Source organism: Stigmatopora argus, chromosome 17 (genome assembly GCF_051989625.1).
Source record: "Stigmatopora argus isolate UIUO_Sarg chromosome 17, RoL_Sarg_1.0, whole genome shotgun sequence".
In the NCBI taxonomy this organism is placed as follows: Eukaryota; Metazoa; Chordata; class Actinopteri; order Syngnathiformes; family Syngnathidae; genus Stigmatopora; species Stigmatopora argus.
The window spans coordinates 9,928,590-9,943,248 of record NC_135403.1 but is presented as its reverse complement, the minus strand read 5'-3'; the positions used below and the strand labels follow the sequence as shown (position 1 = coordinate 9,943,248).

Here is a 14,659-nt window from a genome sequence, read left to right as displayed (position 1 = left end):
TGTCCTTCTTCACACAAGAACAATCAATGTCATGTAAGCAATTTTCCTTGAATATAAAGTTCAATTAGAATCAACTGATGCCACCCCCTACTAATTCCAAGGCGTCAGAAATGGAAGCAGCCTTGGAAGCAATGGAACAGAATTTTTGTTCATGTTTTGTTTGTGTAGTCTTCAAATTTATCTTAGATTTTTTTTTAAATCAGACTAATCTTGCCTGTCTGTTATTTCATATTTTTCTAAGCATTTGAATTTAGGACTGGAAGTGTCACAGATGAGGTTTTGCTCTGGACAGAAAGAAATGGCAGATAGATCTTAAAAGGACGACAGCGGGAGTATGATTCTAGTATTTGTGTTACATTTAACAGTATCACTTCTCCAAAAATCTCTCCCAATTTGCTGATGTTTTGGTTTCACATAAAACTGCTCAAGCTGAGAGCATACGCAGGTGACTTGACATTTTGCAGAAGTGATTTTGTTGTCTAGACTGGTGTCTAAGCATGTGTGTCTCTTTTGACGGGACAGACAGGATTTTCTGTCCTGAGGTTGAGTCAAACTAGATCAGTGTCATCTGGCTTTTATTTAGCTGTCTGGAGCCTTTTTCCAATGATTCGCCCAAAATGTGCAGCACGTGGCCACACGAATGTTCAAAAGCCTTGCTTGTCTGGAATTCACCCTCAACACAAACTCATTTCCAGGAGAAGCATATCTTCCAGAAAATGAAATCATTCTTTGACTGGCATCATGTTTTTCAGGCACATTTTGTTATTCCACCTCAATTCCACTCTAGTCTTCATGTTGTTTATGTTCGTGACTTCATATCACTGACTGACCATCAGATTAATTATTTAAAGGTCTTCTTTTAGTAGACGTGTTGCTTTGGTTTAACCTAGTCGCTATGACTAAAATATCATTAAGCTATCTACTCTAAGCTAGAGGGAAGGACACTTTAATGATAATGAATATCAGACATTTGCATTAATTCCTTTTTTGCACTAATAAGTAGTAAGAAACTAGTAAGGAACTCTGCGTGCAAAAATGTTAGGACAGAATCTAATGAAATGAACCAACCTGGCTCAGCACTACTCATCACAGTTGGAGCTGTTGGTTTTCCTTTTCAGAATAGGGACAAGGGGAACTATGAAAAACAAACAACCATAGAGGAGAACAAGGTCCTTTCTATTTCAATTCAAGTATGATTCAGGCAGCCGTGAGTTCAGCATCATTTGACAGCTTAGATTTTGCAGTTTTCATAAGCGCATATTTAATTACTGTCAGGGACAAAAACTCTGACAAAAATAGCAGTTGAATGTATTAAATATTTATAGTAATGTTACATCCCCCCCAATGATGTCTAAAATGAAATAGAAAAAAAATCAAATTGGATGTAGTGACTTTTTGGACAGCTTTTTATACTTACCATGAGGTTGTTTCAATTTGTATTTGCAAGTGGACTAAGAGCAGGAAGAAACTGTTAACCAAAGCATAATAAAGATTTTGAAGTTGCAAGAAGATTCTATGTTAAAATATATTTATTTCTTACACCATATCATCGGCCCGCACTGACTTGTGAAAAGTTCAACCAGTGTGGTCATTTGGTTACTCAATTACATTAAGCATGTCCAAGCAGATCCTGTAAGGACTGACGTTTGGACTCACATCAAACCATTACATCTTCTCCACTTCCACATTCTGATAGTGCCCTGTAATGATCCTGCCTCCGTGGAGGAGAGTGTTAACATCCCAGAGGTTCAGGTTGCAGCCTAAATCTGAGTTGCCATAATATAGTTACTCTCAAAACACAACAGTCGGTCACTAGGGGTTTCTCAGGTCCTCATAAAATCATTTAGTATTGATTAAGAGGCATATGAGTACATTTGATTGCATTTTATCAATTTATTTATGAAGTAATATAGTTACATAGAGTACACATTTAATATTATTACATTGTTCATTTACCACTCACAGGCTGCGGCACATCCCACTCCAACAATTGATAGAAATCCAAGTCCTACATGATAATGTTATTGCTGTCTCTTCCTCTATAGTCTCTCAATCCTCATGCTGTCATCATTTTTGGATTCTACATTCTTTTTTACAGCAAACATGTATTTTTCAAAAAAGTATTTCATAATTTTATTTATTCATGAAAGTGAGCCATTGGATTTTGTTGTGTTTTGAAAATTTTATGAAGCTGCTGTTATTTTTGGGAAGTAAATATCAGCCTTTTCTTGTCCTGAGTGCACTCCTCTGGGAAATAAGGGCACTTGAATCCCTGAATGTTCAGCATTCACACACGTGGAAGTTGATGCTGTGAAAAGATCTAATTGTAGTTGATGCATCTATTCTGCGGGATCTAAATTTCATCAGATTATTGTGAGTTTTAATGCCCCCGGCCCCCTTTTAATTGGTGGAAGAAGTGTGTGAGGGTGAAGTCATAAAGACTGAACATTCATGTAATGTCATGTATTTGTTCACATGAATGAATGAATATGTGTTGTCTAATTTGATATTTGTTAAAATACTTTAATCTCATTTTTAACCATTCTTCTTCTCGCTGCAGGTCTCCAGTGTCACTGCGAACGTTGCAGTGCCAACTCGAGCTGTACAACAGATGGGGTGTGTTTCGCCAATATCCGCAAAACAGGCACCCAGTGGACGACGGAGCAGCGCCAGTGTATTCCCGATAAGGAACTGTTCCCGCGGGATCGACCCTTCCTCTGTGCCCATTCCTTCAAGCATGACCCAGACCTTTATCCGATTTGCTGTACCACAGATTATTGCAACAAGGACCCTGACCTTACCGTTTTCCCTGGTGAGACCACGCATAATTCTTTGAATCATTTCGAAAGGAACTTCCACTGAGTTTTGTTCTCAGATTTGTATTGAGGTTCAAATCCTCTTTTATTAGGAGACTTCAAAATTAACAACATACCCCGGCTATTTTCTTCTTGGATGTGTTCTTGCTTCCCAGTAAATTCGAGTGAATCCTATATATTTTTTCCTTAACAACACCATCCGTTTCAATTTTTTTCGTAATAAAAAACTAATAGGAAAAAGGAAAAACACACGCAGAGTTAATCCTTTGACGTTTGCTGAAATTAGGTTGACCTGGGTTCTTATTTCTTATCCTCTTATCAAACAAAAGGTACAGAAGATATCCGTTGTTAACAATAGAATACACAGCTCAGGTTTACTAAGGTGGGTGACGTTTGGCATTTTATAATGATGGCATTTTTGATGTACTTGAAGTGTTTTGCTTTATTTGTTCACTCAAATTTTACTCACACTAGCCAAAAACTTGAAACCCAATAATTATTTTGTATGTAAAAGATTTTAAACTCATTGAGAGTTTTGGCTATTGTAGTCTAAGTACAATTACACACCAACTCTATTTCAAATCATTTCTAAGCTTTGATCCTCTTGGGTATCTGTTGCCAGTTGGGAGGTCATCCAGGACTGATTTATATTTTGCTTGACACATTAGCCTCCCTCTGTTGTTTTTTTAAGGTGACAACCATGTATCTCAGTCCCCTTGGCCTATTTGATGGGAGGGACTTCAATTGTGATTTCAACCCCTGTGTCATCTTCTTCTCTGATTGACGTTGCTTTCATAACCTTGCCCCAATGTCAGCTACAAGAACAGTTGTGTTTTGTTACTCTGCCATTGCTTTGGTACTCTCACATCACTCGGTTATTCTTTTCTTACATTGACCAGGAAGGCTTTTTTTCTGGTCTTGTTCCTGTTCCTGGTCTGTAGCACCTACTGATATGGATTCAAATCCAAATTGTCTTCTTCTCTTGAAATGACACTCAGAGTCAACCACACGTGACATTTCCTACAATTTTTGTTTATTTTACAAATGTCATTCAGAACCACAATACGTAACAGTTTAAGGTACAGTCTCCACCCTAATTAAATCTCAATTTGTGTTCTCTTTTACCCTTGCAGTCCCCACTCCAAAGACTCCATCTCTGGGACCTGTGGCTCTTGCTGCAGTAATTGCCGGACCAGTGTGTATATTCTGCTTGCTCCTCGTTATGGCCTTCTATGTTTGCCATAGCCACCGTGCGGCTAGGGCCCACCATCATCACCACCACCGGGTGCCCAATGAGGAGGACCCTTCCATGGACCACCCCTTCATTACTGTTGGGACAACACTGAAGGACCTAATCTATGATATGACCACCTCAGGTTCTGGCTCAGGTATGATACTTATTGTGGTTGATGTACTTGAAATGTGGTCTTTATCTGTTAGCAATTGCAGTCTGGTGCAGTTTCATAAACTTCAGCTCAATTTTGAATAATAAACTCAATGACACGATTTTTTTTTGCTGCTTAATCAAACAAATGTCTGCAAAAAATATATATATATATACACTTTCTCTGTGTAGGCAAGGCTCGCATGCTTGTCTGTTCAGGCTTCAGTCATCTCTCTATGGAGTGTTTGGCACCTTGTGCACGCTGCCAAGAAAGCACTTGGATCCAATCCTTCTAGCTTTTTACACCATATTGCACAATGTGCAATTGAGCATGCGACTGGTGCAATGTGTAAAAGTGAGGTGTGGCATAACTGTTTGGCCTTTATTTTTAATTACTTTTCTGCATCAGACTTTCTCTGTATGGTTGTGGAGGGATTCTTGTATAAATAGAGGATTCAAAATTCATTTCTACCTTTCTTTTTCATTCTCAGCAGTTTGTCCAATTCATAATTGAGCCGTGTGAGCCAGACAGACTTTTTTTGCAGTGTAGTTTCCTGACCTCTCAATGGATAGCATATTCACATTCTTATTTACCCAAAGTTTTGAAGTATTAACCACTATTCTTTTTCACCTGTTTTTTAAGGAGTTGCCATTGATAGTCATAATGCTTTGTTTTTAGGCCTGCCACTTCTTGTCCAGAGAACCATTGCCAGGACCATCGTCCTCCAGGAGAGCATAGGGAAGGGTCGCTTTGGGGAGGTGTGGCGAGGTAAATGGCGTGGTGAGGAAGTGGCTGTAAAGATTTTCTCCTCCCGGGAGGAGAGGTCCTGGTTTCGAGAGGCTGAGATCTACCAGACCGTGATGCTGCGACATGAGAACATTTTGGGCTTCATTGCCGCAGATAACAAAGGTGAGCTAATCCAAAAAGGCTTGTTGTTGTTTTTGTGTGCAAGATCAAGATAAGAACACCAACGACATTCAAGATTGATGTACGAAACCCATATTATCATTTGAGAAATGAATGCACATCTGGAAAGTTTGATAAGGCTCCTCAAAGCATAGAAAATCAATTCAAGGTGCCTAAAAATACATCTTTATGTTAATGTGTTCATCTGCAAATATGTGCGTTGGCTGCTTGAAAACAGGTGAGCCTTGAGGTTTCAGACGGGAACTGTTGCTTGAGGTGAAGTCGTGCAGGCGGTTGTTCAGTGGGAATAGGAAGACTGCGAGACTGTGTGGAGGAGTAAAACTCCCTAGTGAAGACATAGCAGACATTAGACACTGTTAAACATCACATCAGCAAAACACACATGCAAATAAACACACACACCATAACACGACTTTTCCTGTTTTTTTTCCCCAAATACTAATCCCCAGAATAAAATTAACTCAAACTCAAGCCTAGTTTAAGGCATCTGTCGCAGTGCAGCGGAATGTGAATGTAATACTGACTTACTATTCGCTCCACTGACTTCGATCAGGATTTTGTGTGCCTAAGGTAGAAAAAAAAGTCAAAACCTTTTCTTTAAGAAAAAAATATATACCTATACAGGCGTAGTTATTTCACATACTAGGTCCCAAATAATAATAAAGCCAAATCATTTTTATCAGTAAGGTACCCAGTTCAGAAAAGAAACACACACATACGTATGGATGTATTGCATGTCACACTATAAAATATTTCTGTTGGATAGCCAAGTCAGAACATAGCCTTAGGGTGCATACCAGATATCCCACAGCTCTTGTGTTTAATCCCATCAATTGTGTAGTGCAATGTTAGACAGTGATGTTTCTATTTTTTTTCTGGTCAAGCACAATGGAGCATCCAAAATGAACACATCTGTTGGCAAAAATTGGTTGACCTCTAATTTGTTTAGTTCCGAGATGGAGGGGTTTTAACCCTTCTGGGTTCCAACCTTAACGTGTGGAATTTGCAAGCTTTCCCAAAAAATGTTAAAAAATAAATGATCTGGCATTTAACAAATTGAAATTATGTTTATATGATGTAAGGATTATGAGAGGATCCTTGAAGTGGGAATTTCAATCAATGATTTTAAGACATGATCACACATGAACTAAAAACAACACAAATAAGCATTATTTATTGCTTTTAATTGTGTTTTTTACTATATTAACTCAATTTAAATTATTCCACTCTGCAGATAATGGCACATGGACTCAGTTGTGGCTCGTATCTGATTACCATGAGCATGGCTCCCTGTTTGATTACCTAAACCGCTACACTGTCACTGTTGAAGGCATGATCAAGCTATCTCTGTCGACAGCCAGCGGCTTGGCCCACCTCCACATGGAAATTGTTGGCACACAGGGTGAGTAACCCTGAATAATAATAAAATATATTTTATTTGATCTGGCTCGACCAGGCGATTAAAAAATACCAGGAATAATGCCCTCGTGGAGACAGAGGTCAAAATGAACGATAATAAATAATAATGATAATGAATGTTTTCCGTAGAGCAAGGCTGTTTGCTGAATGCTTTTGTACACGTTCCATTAAGCCCAGAGATAGAAAATGAAAATAACTCCAAATTGCATCAGTTTTTGCCCTTGTTCAAAAACTGCTTGTACCCAAACGAGAGAAGCGAATCGGGAAGGTAAACTCGAGTTTGCCTGAGGCAGAAAGATGAAAACTGAAGAGCTTCTTCAACCGTCAAACACATGTCTTATGCTTTTGGCACTTGAGGCACCCTGGAATCAGTGGGTAATTCAATATCTAAAATATTTAAAATGTTGAAAGGGAATCTTTAAAAAAAAATCCCAAGACAACTGGCACAAGCCATTTTGATACAGTTTTTTGCTCCCTATAATTTTAAGGTAGAATAATTAGCAAACTATTTGCAAGACCATTATTTTAGCCTGTGTGGGAAACATTAAAGGCAGTTGCCAATCCTTTCTGGAGTGGATATCCTGACCATTTCAGTCTACTACAAGGTCAGGATGTCCAATACAAGGAAACACTTAAATTAAGAGCTACATGTCAGGCTCAGAATGTTAAACACTGCGCACATTTGCCAGGAGACAAGCATACATTAGCTGTAAGAGCATATGGAAAACAACTCTAGGGTCAAAAGAAAGTTCAGGATCAAACATGGATGTTCTTTATCTACAATATCATGTTTCAGCTAATCCATACTTTTCTTTGGATGTATATGACTGTCCTCAGGTAAACCAGCGATTGCCCACCGAGATCTGAAGTCCAAAAACATTCTGGTGAAGAAAAACGGAACCGGCTGCATTGCAGATTTAGGTCTAGCTGTTCGGCATGACTCTGCTACTGACACAATCGACATAGCTCCAAATCACAGGGTGGGAACCAAAAGGTAAAGATTTGTTGCATTGGCAATCACTTATACTAACTGGTCGTGGCTTTGCTCTTTCACAGTAGATGTTTGTTGTTCCGTCTGTGACCCCGGGGTTCTTCCTAACTTTTGAATTTCGCAAAATGAACATCGTTGAAGTACTTAATTGACATTGCCATATGTCACACATCTATTACTGTTGTTGTATATTCCAGTCCTCATGGTGGAACTTTAATTTCAGTCACAGATCAAATCATTTGAGATGGCAGTGAGACATCTACTGTATCTTTTAGAAAGGGTGGAAAAATAAGTTACACGGACAATTTTAAAACAGTCTGCAATATACACAATACAGACTAGACTTATAGATTTGAGGAATTAAAAATGGCACCGCAGGCTGCTAGTTATGTTTAGTGTTGTGGCATTGTGCTACTCAGGATAGATATCCCTCTGAGCCAGGAGTCTCTGGTTGTCTTTGTCATTTATCAGTCATGCCAAGCTGTATTGATTGATTAATATCCAGTTCTTTGTTTCTTCCCAGTCATCAAGTCCTACAAAATACTTATGTACTTTTTACAATGTGATTGGGTGCAAGTAGATGTTTAAAAAAAAAAAACAATCAAGTGTACATCACATTTGCAACAGACCTGTGTTTTTCTTTCCAGGTACATGGCCCCAGAAGTACTAGATGACTCTATAAACATGAAACACTTTGAATCTTTCAAGCGAGCTGACATCTACGCCATGGGATTGGTTTTCTGGGAAATTGCCAGTCGCTGCTCTATGGGAGGTGAGGATTCAGTGAGGTTACTCAAATGGCTGGAAGATTGACAGATTGACCGCCTGAGTGATGGATAAATGGCGCAAACTATACAGATATTTATAGAATTATTGACACACCTATTATTAGGGACACAGGCCTGAATAGATTACAAAGGCAAACCACATGGGCTAACAATTTCACCGGATTTTTTTGCCAGGAATACACGAGGACTACCAGCTACCATATTATGACCTAGTTCAATCTGATCCATCAGTAGAGGAGATGAGAAAGGTGGTTTGTGAGCAGAAACTACGCCCTAACATTCCCAACCGCTGGCAGAGCTGCGAGGTAATAAGAATGAAATAATTCCATAGTGTTTACATTTTGCCGGCACAGAGAAAGAGTAGGTAGCACATGCACATTGCAGTACTGAGGATGAGGATTCAATCCCTGGTGGGTTCTGACATTCCTATGTGCAGTTTGCATGGTCTCCTCCCGGGTTTCCTCCGGGTACTCCGGTTTCCTCCCCACTTTGTATCCCAAAAACATGCCACTGGCTGACAACCAATTCAGAGTGTCTCCCACCTACTGCCCATACTTGGTTGGGATAAAAATGAATGAATTCATCAATGTATACACTGTGCAATGTCCATGGACAATTTCTCTTAGACAACCAACCACAAATGGCAATCCAATACAATTTTTCACTTAGATGTTAATGTGATTATTCACCCGTGCAATATCACAGCTATCTACAGGTTTAGATATTAACTTTCTGTTTTTTCAGAGCAATGTGTAATTTGCATCCAACGGTACAACTAACGATGCAAAAATTTACATTAAGCCTTGACATTACCTGCATCGTTTCTCCCGGCTCAACCAACTGAGGTTTTATTTTTTTTGCGCATCATAAACATTTTAAACGCTCTTGTCATGTGTAGCCTATAGCAGCCTGTTGTTTTATTCAACAGTTTGTCAACCTTGACGCCCTGGCTTCCTTCGAGTTTAATCATAACAGGCGTATGGAGGCTAAATGGGTAGCACTATTTCTTTGAAATGAATATATATATATAAGGTCTCTAAAATGAGTTCAAACTGAAAAAGTAAGGGCAAAAGGGTAGTAATAACAGCAAATAATGCTGAATCTGTTTTTCTGTGACCCAACAGATTTAATATGAGTTAATGAAAGTGACCTTGACAAAAACGATGGACACAATGTTCTCTGCAGTTTTCCCCTGATTTAAAAACTGAACATTAGTTTTCACTGATCATGTTCTTTCCTTGCATCTGGTATCTCCTACAGTCTAAAACTTGATATTATTTTTATTTATTTATTAATGCTAATAGACAAGGAATCGACCAACTGTTCATATTTGAACTTGTTATCACCATATGGCTGACTAAGCCCATCATGAGGTTGTAAGCATGTTAAGTATTGCAATTTTTTTCTCTCACAGGCGTTACGTGTTATGGCAAAGATCATGAGGGAGTGCTGGTATGCCAACGGCGCCGCACGGCTAACCGCGCTGCGGATCAAGAAGACCCTATCACAGCTCAGCCAACAGGAGGGAATCAAAATGTAGACCGCAAACTACCAAACACACACACATGCACATATTTGTGACTATCATCCATATCATTAGCATTACACCAGTATCATAGAAATTACTCTTTTATTTTTTTTTCATTTCCTCTGGATTGGAAGGGAAGTTCAGACATCATTTTCTCTCTCTTTCTCACCCTTAACTCGCCGAATGGTGAGATTTGATTTAAGAGCTGAAGACGTGTCGGTGTGTCGCACACCCTAATCCATTAATGGATGGATGGATTGATTGGTGGATAAATGGCTGAATCTGATGACGGACGGCAGTGCCTGAGGGCAATACGAGCGGCATCAAAGGAAGCCTTTGCCCATTTTCCTCCATGCTGCTTAAGTCATGAAAAGAAGACTACAAGACCCATTAGAGCAACGGGAGTCCATCCCAGTCTGGCCTTCATTGCTCAGACATCCTCAGGTAGATCAAACATCAGACAGACAGCTGGTATCACCGGAGAGACCACTGAGCTGCCTTACATATTCATCATCACCACCTCATTTGTACATTAGCATTTCATTATTCACCTCACTTGGCTCTAAGCTACTCGCATTTATTCAATACCTTTTTCCTCTAATGCGATCTGTCACATTAGACCGACCCACAGAGACAATTTACAAACACAAACACACATTCTTTAAAGAATGTCATTATACCAAGTGTTCCCGCAACACGTATGTGTTCTAGTCTTGGGTTAAACATCATTAGTTGACTTTAGAGTTAAAAATACACAGGACGGGTAGCCATTTGTACTTGTTTTAATGAAGAAAAAAAGAAAAGAAAAAAGAAACGAATATGTTCAAAGTGTAAATTGAATGTCAGAAGTCATTCATGATTCAGTCGTTGACATTTTTGTTGCACTGGGAGCAGCAAAATTAAGTCATTCTCAGCCTGGACTTTTAAAAAACATGTTTGGAAACTCAGCTGTGATAAATAGTATTCAAGCAAAATTATTGTTCATCATAAATGTTGGATGTGAGTAGCACTAAGGACTGAAGCACGGACCATAGTATTAAGTCACCCTGTGCGGTCCACTCAGAACCTTTTACAAAATTTCTCAATGCTGCACCAATTTTGCACCTGGTATTGATTTTCTTACTGATGTATTATTTCTCAATCTCCCCCTGTATTATGGAGATGAAAGGTCAGTTTAATTTATTGTTTTTTTTCTTTTCCTCTGAGTGGCAGGGCATCTTTTTTTTCTTTAGAATATTTCAAACTGGACATGATGACCTCATTTACCTTTGGCAAACGTGCTGCATCATATGCAATTTACATTAGATAAATCGTCTATTTTCTGTACTCTTCTAAAATCACAACAACAATCAGCTGCCACCATGCCTTCCAGTCCAGCTGTTACCAGAAAGTGCCAGTGCTTAAAAAAAATGCCTGCTGTGCAAAGCGTTTGTTTGTGGCATGTATTATGTGTGTGACAGAGGAAGCCGAGCATACAGCAGCTCGTACTATGCACACTTAAAAAGTCTTGAAGGAAGGGAAAGACGTGTCACAACGCCAACAACAACAACCCAGCCTCAGCCCTCTGGTGCCATTTCATGACCTGCCCTCTGAACACGTCAACACACAAACACCTCAGCAAACCACTCTTTGTAAAGCTCCCCCCTGTGCAGACATTCACCGTCTAAATCCGTTTCTTTCGGGGCAATCAGTGTCACAGAAATGTTTTAAACGTTCAAAAAAATGAAACATATTTCCCCGTGAATATAATCTATTTGCTTTCTGAATTTAATGTGAAACTCCGGTTTTGTGGAGCAGTGCAAGGTGGTCTTAAAAAAACTCTTTTCTCTGCAACATCGTTTAAAAAGAGAATAAGCCATAGGTTTGCCAAGTTGTGTACATAGATTTCTTGGGTGTGGTTACTTTGTGCAACATTCTTGAAAAATATGATTCATCCTTGTGAGCCTTGTAGGACCAACGTCATGATCTTTTATGTACATAGGCGAGCCATCATCAAAACTGGTTTGAAGAAAAATAGCTGATCCAGTTGTTCACCCTTTCCATCAGTAAGAGCTAGTTATGATGGCTCTTTTATTTCTTTAGCCGCCAATGGCAAAGAATGGTTGAACCAAGATGGCTTTCCATGCAGTTTAAGTTCCATCATGTAAATAAAATTTCCCAAAAAGAAGCTGACTTGAATTAGACAGGAAAAAGTGGGTCCAAGTCAATCCTCTAAATGTAGAGTAACCCAAAATTATGTCCAATGCAATATTAGAGAAAAGTCATCAAAAGTACTCTTCCCCATGAAATTTTCTTTTCTTTTTTCTTTCAAGGCTGTATTAAAATAAATTCGCTAATTAATTGTCCAGCCAAAATACCATGTAGCACCTGGTATAACCATTGGTTTGAGTGTTTTTTTGTTCGTTTGTTTGTGTGTGTGTAGCCAGTATTGCGCTACTGTACATTTCATTCATCGGACTTGTTTGCATTTGCGACTAAAAGCCATGTAATACAGAGACCAAAATATGTAATTGATTGCAGCTTGTTACATGGGCCATAGAAATCTTAACGTACGTTCATTTTGACCAGCAGTGTTTTTACGGCATGGCAATTCATCGCCAGCGGTCTTCTTAATAGCTTGGTGACGTATTGACGTGCTGCTCATGTATTTGACATGACGCGAGCTGCCATCAATGTAAATCATTTAAAATCGAGTCATTTGCTCAATGCGAATCACATCCGTTAATTCTCGATTGAACAATTTGATTGGATTTTGTGGGATGGGAGAGACACCATGACAGGAAACAGTTTGAGCATTGAGCTGAAACGGCAGTTTTTTTCTGTGTGATGGCTTTTCAGAACTTCGTTGAAATAGTTTGTTACCAATTGCAATGAATTATGAAGAACCATTTGAAGTATAGTTTAATTTCAAGCAAATTTGTCATTCATCCTGGCCTTTAAATAAACTCAGAGAACCTAAACTCCTTTCCCGTTACAAGAAATCGAGTGGATATTGTTGCTCAATCAAAATGAACAATCTGTGACTCCCGTGATGGATTGATCTGCCTCGGCCTCAGAGGACAAAGTGATTGGTGGCTTTGGTGGAATAATAGGGCAGGGTGGGACTGTAGCTTTGCGGCTTGTTTTAAATTTGTGGCGTTATTTCTCTGGGATTACAAAACAAAAATGATAAAAGCATCACAGCATCACATCTGGAATGTCTTAACTTGGATTACCCTTGTTTTTTGTCTTAAAAGTCACCAGCAGCCTTGTATGTTGTCATTCTTTTTCTTCTCAAAACCCAGGGTGACTCAACTGTACACAAACAAAATGAAACATTAGCTTTTTTCTTCAACTTTTTACAATTTTGATGTTTTGTTTGCAATTCTGTCTTTTCATTCCACGTGCTAAAATCTCATAGCTACAAGGGCCACACTTCACTGCAGCGTGCAGCTCAGCTCAGGTTCCACTTGACTTCGATATCCATGTGTATTTAATTCTAGAATACACTTAGGGGACAAAAAGACATTGGTACTAACAGGGATAGCGTACTTTGAAACGCTAATTTGACACTCACGAGCCATCAAAACCCAGAGTAGAACTACACGAATCACATTTTTGAATATACTGTAAATTATTCAATCGATGTGAGCTGCTTCTAAGCAACTTTGTGCCCCAAGCCTGCCAGGTATTCATGTATTGTATACCTTTTCGAGACCAGTAGCAGTAGTTTTCTTACCGTGTGTTGGAAAGCTGAAAAAAAATCACAATGAGGGACACCGCCAACTATGCCAGCAGCTCTGCCACCTCACACCACGAACAGCTGTGAATGTATCGACCCAGCTTCCGAGAGTGTCTGACCAGTACCAAAGGTCACGACGGCAGCTTGCAAATATCTGCAAAATAGGTCGTCCTCTCTTATTTTATGCAAAAACCGCGAGCATTTTGCCCGTGCTGGTTCGTCGATTCGTTGTCTTTTGCTTACGTGATCCACACACTGTGAAGAGGATCAGAGTTGCTCCTAAAACGGTTCAGGAAAACAAGCACGTTGTAGCCCTCTACTCACCTACTACAGGGATTGAAATATTCCACGTCAAGAAGGCTTGGGTCATCAAAGTGCTCAGAAAGGTTGCAGTGAAGCTGTTTTGCCATTAAAAGTAGCAAAAAGCTTTATTTTGTATGCTTTTTTTGGTTAACTTTTCAATTCCCAAACTCCATGTGATTGTCCCTTTGTTGAAGTCATCCAGAAGCGGATCATTGTTGTAATCAATCTTAAGAAAACATCACGTTCTAAAAGAAGATACCTCCATTTTAAAGACCAATGTGTTTTACCTCACTGTAAATATAGTCTATTTGTTTACTCCGATTTTTTTGGTTTCTATGAAATGCTTAAGAAATTAAAGAGAAGTTTTGTTTTCTTTCTTCTGTGGTACCTTCTTTTTAGTCACACGGCTTCGTGCTGTTTGTTTAGGGACAGAAAGATTGCTCTAGCCATTCATGATCTGTATATGACCTGTTTTGGTAGTGTTGTTCTATGTGAGCTGTACAGTCAAAAGTGCTTTGCAGATGTCAAGTCCCATTCTGAGCTCTGCTACAAATGCCTTGTTCAATATGCTTTTTTGTCTTAAAAACAAACAACAAAAAAGGAGTCAAAGTGGCGAGGCGCCTCGCCACGTAACCCTCTTTGTTTTCTAAACCTATTATCTTGACTTTTTACATAGTGTGTACAGTTGAATGAGAGATCATAGGAACTAGACGACTGAAACATGTTAACTTTTAACATAGCTGGAGTATAAAATGGTGTCAATAAAAAACGTTTCACTACA

The 14,659-nt window shown here is 39.1% G+C and overlaps 1 protein-coding gene across 1 annotated transcript; it reads left to right on the top strand.

Annotated features, from left to right (window-relative positions):
- The first annotated feature begins 2,668 nt into the window (after window positions 1–2,668).
- Window positions 2,669–14,659, top strand: tgfbr1b (transforming growth factor, beta receptor 1 b). The gene is made up of 8 exons (XM_077624209.1): window positions 2,669–2,812; window positions 3,950–4,204; window positions 4,880–5,110; window positions 6,363–6,530; window positions 7,385–7,541; window positions 8,186–8,310; window positions 8,501–8,631; window positions 9,741–14,659. Exons 2-8 carry the CDS (start codon window positions 4,039–4,041, stop codon window positions 9,864–9,866), a joined length of 1,104 nt encoding a protein of 367 aa, XP_077480335.1. The 5' UTR covers window positions 2,669–2,812; window positions 3,950–4,038; the 3' UTR covers window positions 9,867–14,659.